At 41.6% G+C, this 16006-nt stretch overlaps 1 protein-coding gene across 11 annotated transcripts in view; it reads right to left on the reverse strand.

Moving 5' to 3' along the window:
• Nucleotides 1-1365: 1365 nt before the first annotated feature.
• The window catches only part of PEX5L (peroxisomal biogenesis factor 5 like), a 205476-nt gene continuing 190835 nt past the window's right edge, over nt 1366-16006 (reverse strand). For all 11 annotated transcript variants that reach the window (XM_036017731.1, XM_036017733.1, XM_036017729.1 and 8 more), the window contains 5 exons: nt 14219-14289; nt 12285-12482; nt 11455-11620; nt 10902-11059; nt 1366-7716 (listed from right to left, as the gene is read on the reverse strand). In XM_036017731.1, coding sequence (XP_035873624.1) covers nt 7512-7716; nt 10902-11059; nt 11455-11620; nt 12285-12482; nt 14219-14289 — 798 coding nt within the window. In that variant the 3' untranslated portion in view covers nt 1366-7511. The remainder of the gene's footprint in view (nt 7717-10901; nt 11060-11454; nt 11621-12284; nt 12483-14218; nt 14290-16006) is intronic.

The raw sequence follows: 16006 nt of genomic DNA on the forward strand, positions 1-16006 counted from the left end.
TTGAAATGCCTATTAGACCTCTATTTGATGTCGAGTAGGAAGCTGAATGTACTGCTCTGGATCTTGAGTGAAATTTCCTCGGCCTGGCACAGACTTTTCCCAGTGGGGGTGGGAGACATAAAAATTTTTGAATTATGCAAGAGCTTGGGAGAGAAACCACAATATTTTTTTTTTTTTACTTTATGTAGAATAACAGTGAAGCAGGAAAGAAAGATGCCCAGCTTGATTTTACATGGGAGAAAATGGAATTCCACCAAGGTCAAGTGCTGCATCAAATCAGGAGAGCAGGCAGTGAAGAGGGAGAAGGGGGGTGCTCCAGTCTCCTGATGTCATCAGTCTTCATCCAAGCCTGCTGTTGCCTCCATCACCAACCTGACTGCTCAAGGACTCTTAGCAAATGTTTCAGACACTCGGAAATTTCTGATTCAGTGTCTTCTCCCTGCTCGGGGGCGAGTCTGCCCTTGATCTCCCGGATCTAAGAAGGCCTCCTGTGGTCTCCCTGGCTCCCAGCCTTCACTACCCGGAGGTCCTTTCTCCCTGAACACATACAAGCTCATTCCTGCCTTGGCATCTTGCACTAGCTGTCCTGCCAGGAATGCTTGTCCCCAACCCCACTTGGCCAGCTTCTTTGTGTTGTTCAAATCTTAGCCCAAATGTCACCTAAGAGGAACATGTCCTGACTACCTACAGACAATGCCTTATTCGCCTTGTTCTTCAAGTACTTCATAGCACATGACATTGTTTTTTGTTACAGAATTTGATCTCTTACAGAAATCAAAGCTCTTCAAGGGCATGTTTGATTTAATTTACTTAACCACTTTGGTGAACTAGAACAGCACCTGCACATAGTAGGTGCTCAAATATTTATTGACTAACCAAAAAGAAAAAAGAAAAAAAAAAGACCCTAAAACTGAAATATATTTTAACACTTTTATTCTGAAAAAAATCACAAAATCCAATTTTAGGTTAAATGATATTTTAGTCTTAAAAAATTAACAAAAGAGGAAGAATTTAAAGTTCTGTTTTATCTCTAAAAATGCATTCCTGATTTCCAGTTAACTCATGCAAAATCATGTGTAGTGATATTGAATAAAAGGACCTTTTAACCAGTAGTACAAATTGGATTCTATTTGGGTTGAAGTAATTCTGACCCCCAAATCTCATTTTGAAATGTTTTTGAAAAGATCTTGAAGCCACAAAGTTTATTTGAAAACGTAGTTTAAAATTGCACAAATATAAATACAATTTAATAATGTGAAAAGGAAGGCATGCTTCCAATAATAGTACAAAAATACTACCTTAATCTTGATACTTTGTATATTATAAGCCAACTGAGTAAATTAAACACATCAATATAATAGATTATTTTTATGGTGGTAATTTTATTTCAAAGAACAACACAGAACTACTAAGAAGAAGCTTTAATACCCAACAGAGTTGTGCTACAATACATAATATTTCACTAAATACACAGACATATTACCATGTAGTATGCCAGTAACTTTTACACCCCTCCCCCGCATTGCCATTAATTTACTATGGGTCACTTAATTTGGGGTATTTAGCAACTCAATGTAAACATTTAAGTTAAATTCCTCTTTGATATCTATTTTAGCTTAAAAATGAAATTGCAAGATTTTAAACATTACTGAGCATAATAAGGAAGCATCACAGAAGAATGTCTCAAAACAATATTTTTAGGTTAGACCAGATGTACAGTATTCATAGATATACAAAATATATAGAAATGTCTTTTCTAAATAGTTAATAAATGCTGTTATAGTTTGTAAAAAGTTTATTAAATTAATCAGGTTTTATTCTTCAACCGATGTAAACAAACTTGGGCAATGAAAATTGAAGAGGGTTCAGGTTAGACGGTATGGGGAAAATTGAAAGGAAGTTGGTAAAAATTTAGGCTTGCTATATCTCCTTTAACTACCGGAAACCTTCCCAGCCGTGAGCACTCGCTCACACGGCGCGATTCCCGTGCAGTGTCTGTGCGCGCGTCCCCTGTGCCTCAGTGAGCGTGCCTCACCACCTACCTGGCTGAGTGGGTCTATCTCCTGATCCTTTCTGTGTCACGCCATTGCCCTCTCCAAGGGCCTCGAAGAAAAAAAACACATTTTATGGTTGAACAAATGTCCTTTTTTTCATCTTAATATTATTTTGAGAGCAGCTTTCTAAACGGGTCCCGCGGAGCCTGTCAGGGCTTTGCTACGACACTCCGCGACATTGCAAGTTAGCTCGCTCTCGCAGAGAAGGTCCTGAGAAACCTATTCCGAGACTGGGGCCCTTGTTTGCAGAGCGTGTCGTTTTGGTCATTCTGCGAAGGTTGCAAGTAGCGGAAACTTAACTCAAGGCAAAATACCATAGGTGAGTTTGTTAAACCTCACACTTCAGTTTTTTTTTTTTCTCCTCTTAACTGTTTAATGCCTCTATGCAAGGGTTTTTGCTGTGTGTTTGGGGGTTCTGTCTTGGAGCTCATGTGTATGTGTGGGGGCTGGAGGGGTGTGAAATGGTGACAGAGCTGCTCTGTGGTAAGAGCCCTTACTGCCTTACTGAGCTTTGCTCCTTCCAATTCTAGTTTCCTTGTCCTCATTTTTTCATACATCAGGGATGACCAAAAAAAAAGGCAGTGAGAAGATTTCAGAGTTGTTCTGAGTGACCCTGAAATCACCTCATCACCCCTGAATTTCAATGTTTTTAGACATATTGACCAAGTCCAGCTTCTTTAGGGTTATGGACCCAAGTAGCCGGCCTACTGTCTGGACAGGGCTGTGCTGAGGACAACGGGGCGGCATCTGCACACTAGCTACGTGACACTTGTGGATATCCATTAAGGCCCCATGTTCACTTCGCTTTGTAGTGGTTTTCATGTGCCTGGCGTTACCCTAACCCCTCACCTTATTTAGAATGTCAGTATTTCTAATTCCTAAAACTTTTAGAAAACAATTTCAAATGCACTATTCAGCATTTAGAACCCAAAGCTGAGCTGAAGCCATCAACACGATTGTGTTTAGGAGCTTTCAGATAACATGGATTTTGCTTAAGTTTAGATCTGTTTGCCTCTACTGGTTGTTAAAATCATCTGGATGTCCAAGTACCTGGATTCCTCAGCGGGTTAGTTTGGCACTGGCTGCAACTCTGCTCAAACAGACACATGAATATCTGCCCAGTTCGGTGTGAGGGCCTGTAAACAATCTCAAGGACAGGATATTAAAAACAAATACAAAAACTGTAACACAAAGGTCATGAAAATGCTTCCTTGTTCAGAAGCAAGGGAGAATAAGCTAACCTATGAAACTTAATCATGCTCTGGGTAAATTTACATTCAGTAAAGTTATATTGCATGCTTTGGTTAATAATTTAAGTAGGCAGATTTGCAAGTACTAATGCATGCATTATTTTTGTACCTGAGGTTAAATGTTTTATTTTTTCAAAATTCCCTTTTTACAAACCTTATGCCAGAGTTCATCTCCCAACACTCTTCAAAAAAATATGTATCTACTTCTTAATTCAAAACAGTTTATAGTTCAACCAGTTCTGTAAATACTGAGAAGATAGAGAAACTGTGTAGCAAAATCCAGAGAGGGAGTGAACTTGAAATTATTTTACAAAGTTAAAATGATGTATGTGCATTAAATTACGTATGTGCAATAATTTCTATAATAGAAGGCCTGAAAAAGATGGCATGTGAATTAAGCCTTCAGAATACCCTGTTTCTAGAATGCTTCCAGAAGCATTTCAAGGCAGAAGAGAACAGCAGCAACCAGTGAAAGTACAGCCCACTGCTGTGGAACTGATTCAGGGACAAATGGAGAAAGGACACAAAAAGCCCATCTTGCTTTTTATATTCCAAAGGAGCTCGCAAAGTTTATGGTAAACAGTTTGGGAGCTCCTGTTACAAGTGGGACTAGGACAATTGCGTTTAAGTTTTGCTTGGGTAGCAAGAATATATTCGAAAGATTTATCTAGTAGGAGTATCTAAACATGGACCCAAGATTCAATACACTAGCTGTCTTTAAAGAAAAAGAATGAAGAAATGGCATAAAACCGTGAAAGTAAGTGTGTCCTGGACATTCCAACACAGTTAAATATCATTAATTTGCTGTTTTAGTTGAAACTCTGGCTGAGAAAGCACAGCTCACAGTTTTCTATGGAAGTGTCTTTGTGGACAAGAGCTGCCTTTCTTTCACGGAGTCACAGGGAGTGTGATCTTGGGAGAAAGCAAAGGGAATGATGACTCAATGAATGGCCCAGGAAGTAAGCGCTTTACTCCTTCCCCCCTTTCTCCATTCCTCCAACTCCTCCTCACATCAAGGCGTAGCAGCACAGATAGCCCACCAGACACAGATATAATGTATCTGGAATTCAGCAACGATCACTGGCCTTCTCTGCATTTTCATTCAGTCTGCTGGTGAAATCAGTCCTTGCAAGTCACACCTATGCAACTGAGCGGCCACTCTTGTAAAATTGTATTATCGTCTAGGAGATCCTGGGCTGTTACTGAGTAATAAAAGAAAAAAGAAACTCAAAGCCTTCCCAGAGTGCCTCAGAGGGAACCAAAGTCATTCTAATCTTTCAAGTGAAAAGAGTAATATAAATGACAATTTTATGCCATGACAATAAGATACCGAAAAAGTTTTGCCTTAAAAAATGTGTATACACTTAAAAAAAAAGATGTACGTAATAAAGACTTCTAAAATTTAGCTACTTAATTTTGGGTGGTGCTCTGACTTGCTTTTTAGTAACTCTTTTAATTTAATTTTATTAAAAATATCATTTAAAAATGTCCTGGGCAATAATTCTGCACTTCTTAACAGGAAACAGCTTATGGAAATCTTAGTTCTGATGAACACTAGATATATCGGAGAAAGTCCTCCCAAATGCTCTGCAAATTACCAAATTATGATGAGAACAGAAAATTGTTTACTCTCCCCTAAAACAACTCCTTGGAGTTTGACGTTGCTTTGTATTCAAAGAGCAAATTAAAACGGGCCCTTGAATCTGTCACCACTTGGCAACCATCAAGTTACATCAAAGTATTGCACATCCACCCCACTGTCAGATGTTAAATTGTTACTGATCTCATGTGCATAGTGGCTGCAGAGCTAAGAAAGCAGCCTATAATTATTAGTGCGAATTCAGTTACCATTGAAAGTATAGAACGCTATCACAAACAGAGCATTTGTGAAAGTTGCTTTGTAATGGATGTGAGTCAGCTGGCCAGCTGAATGCACAGAGATGGGGAGGAGGAAGCGGCATGCCAAGACGGGGAGCTATTCTATCAGGGATACTCAAACAGGCAGCTACCATGAGTTGGAGGCTGGCCCCGAGTCCTTCCTCCGCCAAGTTTCTAGGATTCTAAAATTGTCAAGAATACCGTTCTTGCAAATATTGCTGAGCTTTAGGGAAGTAGGCGGTGACCGCAGAGTCACCACTGCCCAGCAGTGAGCGCCTTACGGCCTCTGCCTCCTGATGTCCATCCAGCTGGAGGTGCCCCGGCCCAAGTGAGCTTCCACTGAGAGTGTCCAAGCTTCTGCCTCAGCGCCCTTGACTCTGGAGCAGGGGTCCAACCTTGTGGCATCTTTGGGCCACACAGGAAGAAGAAGAGTTGTCTTGGGCCACACATTAAATACACAAACACTAATGAAAACAAAAACATCTCACAATGTTTTAAGTAAATTTACGATTTTGTGTTGGGCCACATTCATAGCCATCCTGGGCCACACACGGCCTGTGGACCACGGGTTGGACACCCTATATGTGTAAGCCTCAAGGATTCGTGGTTTCATGTTCACCTGAGACCCCTCCCCTATGCCAAGAATCTCGAATGGAACAGAGGAGACAACTTCTACCTGCACCTCCGGTTCAGTGTGGGTGTACATCCCCCCACACAAGGAGAAGCTCCCTCCCCCTCAACTGAACTGTCCTGATGCGAATGCTGTTTTGCTTGGTAGCTATAGTCATTAGTATAACCAGCTGTTACTGACCAAAGAACGTGAAGAAAGCTGGGATCGGAGTGCCTTGGGGAAGGCTTGGAGGAAGGAGGGAGACAAACTGAAGAAGAATGAGACAACTGACTGGGACAAATTACCAGAACTGGGTATTGGTGAAACTATATTGTAGTTAGCATTTTACAAACAACCTTTTTAATCCTTTAAAAAGTGATGTCTGTCCAAACAATCACTAAGCCCCCAACAAGCACAAAACACTCCGAAGAACCGACTGGAATGCAATCAATGAAATAAAACACCACTGCCAACAGGGTGCCCTGGTACTTGATAAGTGTTCAAAACGGGAGCCTGAGGGGCACGCATCTTTCCTAGGACACCTCTGCCATCCAGTGAGATTCAGCTGGAAATACTGGTCTTTCTCACTTAGAATGCAAAAGGGTGAGCAATGCAGATTATTATAGAACTAAAAAAAAACACCATTGTTAGGAAAAATGTATTTATCACTCTTAAGAAATACTATTTAAAATGTTAACAATTTAAAAGGAATATCAGTGTGCAGGACAGTTAGTGAGCGAGGAAAATATGATATTTAAGCAAGTTAATGTTAACTCAGTAGAAATCATGGTATCATCACACTTTTGCCCTGCAGACAATGCATGAAGGGACAGTATCTTATCTCCTGTTTAAGTTCACACAGTCCCAGACAACAAGTGAATGAGATCTGCGTTTGCATATTTATACCCTATGTCATACCTGCTTTAAGAAAAACACTCCATCAAAACCCTACCCTATGAAAAAACTATTTTCAGGAATTTTTATTTGGTCCATTGATCTAACAAGGCTGAGTTCTCAAATCTTTTACCCCCACGTTAAAAATTGGAGCAACCAAACAAAACTCCAGCAAGGCATAAATAAGATATTAAAGTGCATATATACAGTCCCAAAAAAGTTTTGATTGGGAACAGCAAAAATTTCTAGTGCAAAAACTGCTTTTGACAGCAAAGCTCCTTCTCTGGAATCAAAAGCTACAGTAGAAGTTAACATTGGAATAGATTTAAGCAATGCCTCTCCTTAGTTGAGTTAATATTTGTGCATGCACCTCGGCCCAAACTATGTTCAGTCTTTCTAAAAGGGGGAATTTCAGAGGACAGTTCAGAAATCGTCAGAATTCCCTGATCTGAGGCAGTGCTTTCTCCAGGTGTCCCACGAGCAAGCTCCTTAGATGTGTCATCAGCCACAAGTGGGGACAAAAACCCAAAGATGTTTTGTGATAAACTTGCAGTTTGTGAAAAGGGTATTCACATAGTTATTTAATTTTGGTTTGTCTTGAGTCTCTTCGTTCTTCTTTCGAGCTGACCTTGACTCTCTAAGACAACATGTTGTGCTTTTGGATCTGAACAGATCTGGGCATTGTCTGTAGGAATTCCCTTGGGTTTTATCACCACGGCATTTCGAACATCTGGTTTCACCTTTTCAGAATTAAAAATAAAACAGGTTTGCATTTCTCAATGATGTATACAGACAAAGGGTTATTATTATTATTTTTCTTTTCCTTCAAGGATCCAAGTTGAAAGCTCTCAGGAGGACATCCAGGTCGCCGAGATTAGCCGCCTGGAAGAGTTCCGGCTGGTCCATCAGAGAAAGTGCGATTCGGAGGGCAGCCCAGATGTTCCCGGAGATGGCAGGGTGGGGAACTTGCTGTTGATTCCGGCTCTTCCTCTGCAGGCTGAGGGCAGTGAGAAAATTGCTGACTGCTTCTCTAAGAGGGTAGAAAAAGAGACACTTAAGCATATGACAGGTTTCAGAATGAGCAAACAAGACAATAATAATGGATGAAGTTATTTTAGCCTAAAACCCTAAACCACCTTTCTACGGTGTCTTGCATCATCAGATGAGCAACTTTCCGATTCTGTCGTGATTCTTTCATGAAGAGTCATTGTTAAATGTAGTGAAATCAGAAAGAAGAGAGCAAAGCAATTTTTATTTTAGGAATGTCATGTGGGAGAGGAAGAATAATGGCCAAACCGTTGCTAACTCTTTAATGCATTCACTTTTCCCCTACTGCAGGAATGACTTGAAGATGTAATCCGTGTGCAGATGCGGTTTATATAACTAGGGTTGAAAGGAAGCATCTGGCCTCTCTCAGAAAGTAAGTGGCCTAACTTTTCCTATTGGCGATAGAAATAGGAAACGCAGCCGGGTTCAGCTGAGTTTGTCATCAGAGCCCCGAGGCTGGAATCCCTAGGTTTACAGCCGTGACTACACGAAACAGTTTATTCTTGTATTATTTTTGTTAATTATTGAATTATTAATTTTTCAATTATTTCCCATAGAAACAACTGTAAACCTACATTTGCCCCACTCTGTATTACTGTCAAGGAGGATGAGATTTCTTTTTTCATTGAGAAGGGGCCCTCACTTTTGAAATGATTAAGACTCATTGATCTAAGCCCTACCCTGGAGCTCCGATGGACAGAAGGGTAGCGTTTTAAGCTATACCCAAGTTTCGGGGCAACAGTGTTCTCTCCTTATTTCAACTGTATACAGCACTAGGGCAAGGCTTGGCTTGGATGCTTTATGGGAAGTGTGGATGACACACGGTGAGTGTTACAGCTCATACACAGTCGCCTGCAGCTCTTGGGCGAGAGGTCCCAGACTTCTCTTCGGTGGGTACCGAAGTGTTTGTACCAGCTCCTGGCTCTCTTCCGAGTCACATTTCTATTGAGGGTTGTTATTTGTACGCACATGTTTACACCTCAAGTCAAACTTATTTTCAGAATTCATTTAAGGTTTAGGTCTCACTTGGCCTCTTTTTGTCAGGAAAAAATGCAAGATGTTTATCACTTCACCAGATTTCCCATACCCAGCATGACAATTTAAGACCCACCAAGCTTAGCTGAGGTGTTCCAAAGCTGCCATTTGATCCAGATGGACAGATTTAGTCACAAAGAATACAGGATGCACAGACACATTTGAGTTTAAGATAAAAAACAAACGATTTTCAGGATAAGTATGCCCCATGCAATACTTGGAAAATACTTACCCTAAAAAATTAGTCACTGTTTATATGAAATTCAGATTTAACCAGGCATTTGCATTTTATGCAGTACCCTCACATCAACTTGCTTTTGTACAGGATACTGTCTGCTTGAGGATAAAAGGTTCCCACCTGTCAGGGACCTTCACGGCCTCCGGCAAATAGTTGCCCTGCTGAGGCTTATATCTTCGAACTCCAAGAAAGTGTTTCCTTGGTCCCTCAAGTATGTTTTCTACACTAAGAAGTTACAATTAAGAAAAAAACTCATCCAGAAGTTTTATAAAAGCCTCCTTTAATTGAATTCAATATGCCCGTATGTATGTATGTATGTATATGTACTGACATCTCTCCTTGTTCCAAAAAAAAAAAAAAAGACCTAAGGTGTTTCATAAAATGTAAGTGCATAAAAGGGGTAAAGATAAAATTGGGTTGGGGAAATCAGATGGAGTCAGGAATGAAGTTAACATACAAAAGAGACCCTGTCAGGCCTTGGAGACCGGTCCCCTCCGGCCCTCTGCACAGCTGATGCAAACGAGCGCCTCAGCAAGCCGCCCACTCCACCACGTTGTTCATAACACAAAACAGACCAGCTGCTCACAGGCGGCTCACTTCTCCTGGCTGTGACCTGAGCAAGATCCTTCTGGGGGACAGAGTGTAATCCAGTGACTAATGAATGTTCTTTCTAAGATCCCTTTGTTATAAGTGAAGCAACTAGTTTCTAAAGCCTCAATATTTGCCAAAGGCACGATGTCTTAATGCAGGTCAGAGACGGCAATTCTTCAGATGTCAAAAGAATGCAATTCAGTTATGTAGCCCTCTGATGACTCATCCAAATAATAGGGATAATGATAATGATGCCGATGCTGATGGCAGTGACAATCACACGCTAACTCCTGCTCGGCATCGAGCATCTGCTCTGTGCCAGGCAATTACACTTAAACTGCACAATAATCCAGCGAGATCGACATTATTAATGCCTGCTTTTTTTAAGCAGGCGAAGAAACTGAGGCTCAAAGCTGTGTGCTCAGTGTCATAAAGCAATAAATGGCAGAACTATGCATGATTTGAACCCAAGCGTGTCTGATTCTAAAAGTTTGGCTCTTCCTGAGAATGAGAAAGGGTTTGACATTTTTTTTGGTGGGGTTTAAAACCAACATTTAGTTTTCTTTCTCCCAGTTATGAAAGCAATGCCTACTTACTTAGAAAATTAAGAAAAAAAGAGAAAGAAGAAAGAAGAAAAAAAGTCGCACTTTCATTACACAAGAGAAACAAAGGTCACCTGTGGTCCCTGTGGACCCACTGACAGGGAAAATATACGAGAGGACGTGGACCTGAGTGACAGTGAGGAATCTGGAGAGAAGAGCGACATTGCACATCATAAAACCACCATTTAAAACTACTTCCCTTAAGAATTGTTTATTGCTCCCTTTATTAGTAAATTAGATTTAGAAAACCCGGATTCTTGGTTGTGCTTTGCCAAAAACTGGCCCTGGACTCTTCTTAAGTCATGTTGCTGGGCTCTCCTGTGCCCTCATGCCCAGGTTTTCCTTTCCTTCCCTGGAAGATGGTCTGCACTATTCAAGTTTCCCAAAGAGTTGCTCTTGGCGGGGTGTTAAAAGACCAGCTAACTTGTCCCAACGAAGGTGACTGAATGAAAATCTACAGGAGGGGCCCGGGAATCTGCATTTCCCAGGATGCTCTGTACAGACAGAGAAGCACTAAAGCCAATCATTCCTGCTTCATGCTTCAACAGGCCTCAGGGTCGCAAGTTTCCGAGCTTAACCTTAATAGGAGGAGGAGGGTTCCTCCTACAAAGCAGACACTTTTCAGTGGCAAACAACCTTTCAGGTTATTCAACCTCAGCCCTGAGCGGGGCTCTTGGCCCCCCGCTTGCGGCCATACTTCACCTGTAGGCGCCCAGGTTGATGCAGCTTATGCCCAGATTGTATCTGGAGCGGATGAAGCCGGGCTGGATCTCCAGCGCACGCGTGTAGGCCTCCACGGCTTCCTCGCTGCGGTCTCCATTGGCCAACGTGGCCCCCAGACGGTTCCATAGTGAATAGTCCTGGTGAGGAAAGGGGAGTGCTCTAACAACCAGCACAAACCGCAGTGATGGAATACTCTCAGATTCCCCACGGAAGAAAGGTGATGGCTAAAAATTTACCCAGTGCTCACAGACAGGGACCATGACGTGGTGAATGACTCAGAAATATTTATGGCTGCTTTATGAAATGACTCTCATTCGTCAGGGAGCAGGACCATTTGATGCTGTCAGGCAGTTAACGTTTCTATTTTAGGTACTTAAGCGTTAACAGCCACAGTAGCATCTCGTTAGTACTGATCACTTCAAACCATTGGAAGCAGGGAAATAAAATGTAGCAATAATGTACAAAGTACATCCTGTGAAAAAAAATTTTTTTTTAAAACAGAGAACCTTACGGTTTCTTGCTGTACACTTACCTCAGGTCGAACGGTTAAGGCAGCATTAAATGCATCAATTGCTCTATTAAATTCCCCACTCAGGTGGAACAGCACCCCCAGACCTGTCTGCAGGTCTGGGTCGATCATGTCTCCATTTTGGTGGGCAGCTTCCAGATATAATTCCTTCACTCCTTCCAGAACAGAGCTATCAGGGGAAATATTAGATTTGTAATCCAAACAGCATGACACACATGATTTACTATTATGTTCTCTGTTCCGAGAAAACATTACAGAATAGAAAAATCTTGCTTAAAATATCACAGCGTAATGAGCGGACGATGACTACTGCACAGTAAAAACAGCTGCTGGTGGTTATGAAGTATCGTGTCCTGCACGAACAGTGCTAGGTAAGGAGAGTTCCGCCGGCCCTCCGAGTGCCAGTGCAGAGCACCCTGGGGCTGCCGGTCCCCAGGCCTCCGTGAGGAAGAATTGAACATATCGTGATTAGTTGCTGATAGAAACAAAATTCTAGAAGAACGGACTTCCATTTTTCCTCATACCTAATTCTCAGGCTTTATAACACCTGGCACATTGATACTTACTATAATTTATTTTGGGTTAATTATATGCCCAAAGCATTTGGCTTTAAAGTATGGCACTCAGATAAATGTCTGTGAGTGCCCGTGATGTGAACCAGGTGTCCCAACATTGGCTCCGATCTCGGCTCAACCTTTTAGACCAGCGCTGCCCCTCTGGCAGAGCACTTCCCCACAAGCCACCTGGAATGGGTGGTGGCGGGGGCCTGAGGCTCCTTAATTACAGTTATAGTGGTTAAGTGTGTATAAGCCTATAATTAGTGAGAAGGATACCTATCAACTGGAGACTTAGACATCCTCCGCGTGAGGCCTGGAGATCCCTTCTTGCTCTTCACAAGGTATTTGTACTTTGGATTTTGCTTAATCCAGTTCTTTAGAGCTTCGCAGGCATCCTGCTGATGGCCGGTGTTAGTGTAACTCACAGCCAAAGCCATCAGAGCTTTCAAGTTATTGGGCTGCAATTCTAAGCACCTGAAAGAAGAGGGGGGAAGCCAACTTCAGATTTGTTTTCAAGACAGTCTGAATAGTCCTTTAGAAAATTTGGGGGATTTATTAATTAAATGGTACAAAAGCATTGCTAAGTTTATGTTAAGCCCCTGAAGAATATCACATTTATTATCTATGTGCAAATTGGGACCCAGGCATATAATTTTTCTTTTTTATTGAATTTATTGGGGTGACATGGGTTAATAAATTTATATAGGTTTCAGGTGTACGATTCTACAATACAGCATCTGTGTATTCTTTGTGTGTTCACCACCCCAAGTCAAGTCTCCTTCCTCGCCATGTGTCCCCTCATATCCTCTTCTGCCTCCCCCACCCCCTTTCCCTCTGGTAATCACCACACTGCTGTGCAAGCTTAATCCCTTCACTTCTCTCACCCCACCCCCAGCCCCCTTCCCCTCTGGAAGTCGTCAGTCTGTTCTCTGTATCTATGGGTCTGTTTCAATTTTGCTTGTTTGTTTTGTTCATTAGATTCCACACACAAGTGAAATCATACTGTATTTGCCTTTCTCTGACTGGTTTATTTCACTGAGCATAAAGCTCTCCAGGTCCATCGAGGGACCTAAGCATATGTTTAAGAAAGTTAAAACTCATCCTGATGCACGTTAGGTTTGGTAATTTTAATAAATGATTTTAAAACTAGAGAAAACGTGGCTAATCCTTGCATATAATTTATCAGTAGCTAATCTAATGAGAAGTAGGGGTATCATTTCAATGGTGCTCTACTGCCACTCCATTAAATGCACCTTATCTGCAAAGCAAACTGACTTGAATTAAATGTGGACAACCAGAGATGAAAGATTAAACAGTCTTTCACAAAGGAGAGGAAGATCCTGTGTTTCCAGGCTATTGATGTGGGTTTACAGGAGACCTGGGCTACAGCTGCTCTCTCCCTTATGCTACTCCCCTGGCCTCTAGCAAGGGCTTTTCAGGCTTTGATGTGCATGGGCATCTGCCAGGATCTGCTCAGTGCAGATCTTGATGGAGAGAGCCTGGGTGGGCCCAAGGCTGTGCAGGCCTCACAAGCTCCCAGGTGATGACCATGCTGGTAGCCCCTGGATAAGACTGCGCAGCAAGTCCTACGTGGCACTGACATCAGTGCTTTAGGAAGAGGTTTGATACATAAGAAATAGTAGAGAAAGTGGAAGCCTGTTTGGTAGGGTCCGTCCCCCCTGCCGCCGCCCCCCCCCCCGGCACATCAGGGGTTAACTAGGGGCTCTAATCAAGTCTGGTGTGATGCCACACCCACCCAAAGTAGTCTAGGGCTTTCTTCAGGGGTTCAGGGGTTACACTTGCAGGTTGCTGAAACTATCTCAGGAGAGTCTCTGTAGACCCAGGAGCTAAAATTGCACCGAAATAATTTTGAGTATATATTTTTTTCTGAAGTAAACTTTCAGATGCTTCAGATAGGAACTTAAGAGAACTTATTTATTGAATGAGTATTCCATGATTGCTTTTTAACACAGACTCTTCTGTGCGAACGAAAGTCAGTTGATTTTGGCCGAACATTGTGGTTTAGGGACATCATGTCTTTGTAAGTTCTTATTTTCAGAGCTAAGTGTAAGTCATATGTGGCATCTCAGCACTTCTTCTGGCCAAATTCTTTGCAATGTATTTAAAGGTCACAAGATAAATCTCAAACAAGAGGCAGTCCATTAGCAAGTGTCCACCAGTCCTGTGATTTTGCACTTAGCTTCATGTACCTCTGGAGGGCGACAATAGCTGCTTGCTCATTTTCATTCTCCGCCTGGGTTATCCCGAGGAATTGCCATGCCTACAAAAAACAACTGATGTCAACATCGCCAGAGGAAGCAGAATCACTCCTGTGCAGTAGTGGGTGTGTTTACCTACAGCAGATCCCTCTATGCAGAGCAGCCTGTCTCAGATGCGAGAGTTTTGTGTAAGAAAAAAATACTACATTCATTTCCTCATTCAAAATCTCTTGTGACATCTGGGTCAAGATCCTCTGTCTTAATTTACAGACTCTCAGTATTTATTGTCTCCTGTGACCCATGGAAACCTCTGAGTTTCTGAGCTATTAGGTATCTGAAAACCAAAAGATGAAAGTATGCATTTGTGAGGAAAAAAAGGTATAAAAAGAGCCCAGAAATGTAGCTAAATAGTCTAAAGTTTACAATAAGAAATCCCCAGATGCACAAAACAAAATCAGCTTGTATAAGTGAAAGGCAAGCAGTTATTAAAGATGCAACAGGAAATTTGGGACCTAAGGAAAACCGGACAAAACCCCTTAGGACGTGTGTGCAGCTCTAATAGAGGGTGGGGCAAAAGTAGGGTTACCGTTCCGAGCACGTGATATACAGAGTTTATTCTTGTGTTACTACTAATTGTATTATTTTCCATATGAACAACTATAAACCTACTATTGCTCCACCCTGTATAATCACTGTTAAAACACACAAAACATATGAAATGCAATATAGTGTATATATAATTTTAAAGCCTACACTTATACTCTATATTGTGTCCTAAGCACTTTTTTGTGTTTTTACAAAATTTTCCTACTTATAATTTTTAATTTAAATTTTGTTGAATAAACATTGCATTATTTACTCAACCAATTCCCTTATTGTTCTGAGGTTGTTTGCAATCTTTTGCTATTGTGACTATGTGAAGAATATCTTCAAGCAGATACTGTTTTTCATATCTAGAATGACATTTTCAAAATATAACAAATTTCTATGTATGTGCTTATTAGAACAATAATTCTCACATGATTATAAGAGCAATGCATGTCAAAAACACCTCTCATTGTACACATTTCCTCAGATTTGCTGGGGGTGAGGGTGCATCCAAGTTTTAGGGATTTAAAAAAGTTTGGGCAGCCCCAGCTGGTGTGGCTCAGTGGATTGAGCACCAACCTGTGAATCAAAGGGTTGCTGGTTTGATCCCCAGTCAGGCACAGGCCTGGGTTGTGGGCCAGGTCCCCAGTGGGGGACATACAAGAGGCAACCACACATTGACGTTTCTCTTTCTCTTTCTCCCTCCCCTCCCTTCTTGCTAAAAAAAAATAAAATAAATAAAAACATTTAAAAAATATAAAGGTTTGGGCAGTGCATAACTTTCCCACTTTTTTAGAACAAACTGTATAAAAACATACGGAGTCACATTAAAGTGCTATAAAATTGTATCAGTTTTTTCCCTCATGGGTAATTATTACACACTCCATACAAACTCATAAAAGTACTAGTTATTTCTCCCCACAGTATCAGTGATTCTTTCAAATCTTTCAAAAGTACACACAGCAGCCCCTATTTTTATTTCACCTTCCGTATATAGAATGCTTCTTAAGAAAAGCCTGAAGAAGCAGCCTTTCTCTGAGGGCCTCTTTCTGGGCTCTGGGCGTCACATCACTTGCCCTGCCCATGGGCCATCCATCATCTCAGCACTGGGGTCCACGCAGATTCAGGAGCCCTGGGTCCTGGTCTGGGATCCATTAGTAACCAAGTATCCACATTTCCTTATTTATGAAT

This window comes from Phyllostomus discolor, chromosome 2, assembly GCF_004126475.2.
Source record: "Phyllostomus discolor isolate MPI-MPIP mPhyDis1 chromosome 2, mPhyDis1.pri.v3, whole genome shotgun sequence".
Lineage (NCBI taxonomy): Eukaryota > Metazoa > Chordata > Mammalia > Chiroptera > Phyllostomidae > Phyllostomus > Phyllostomus discolor.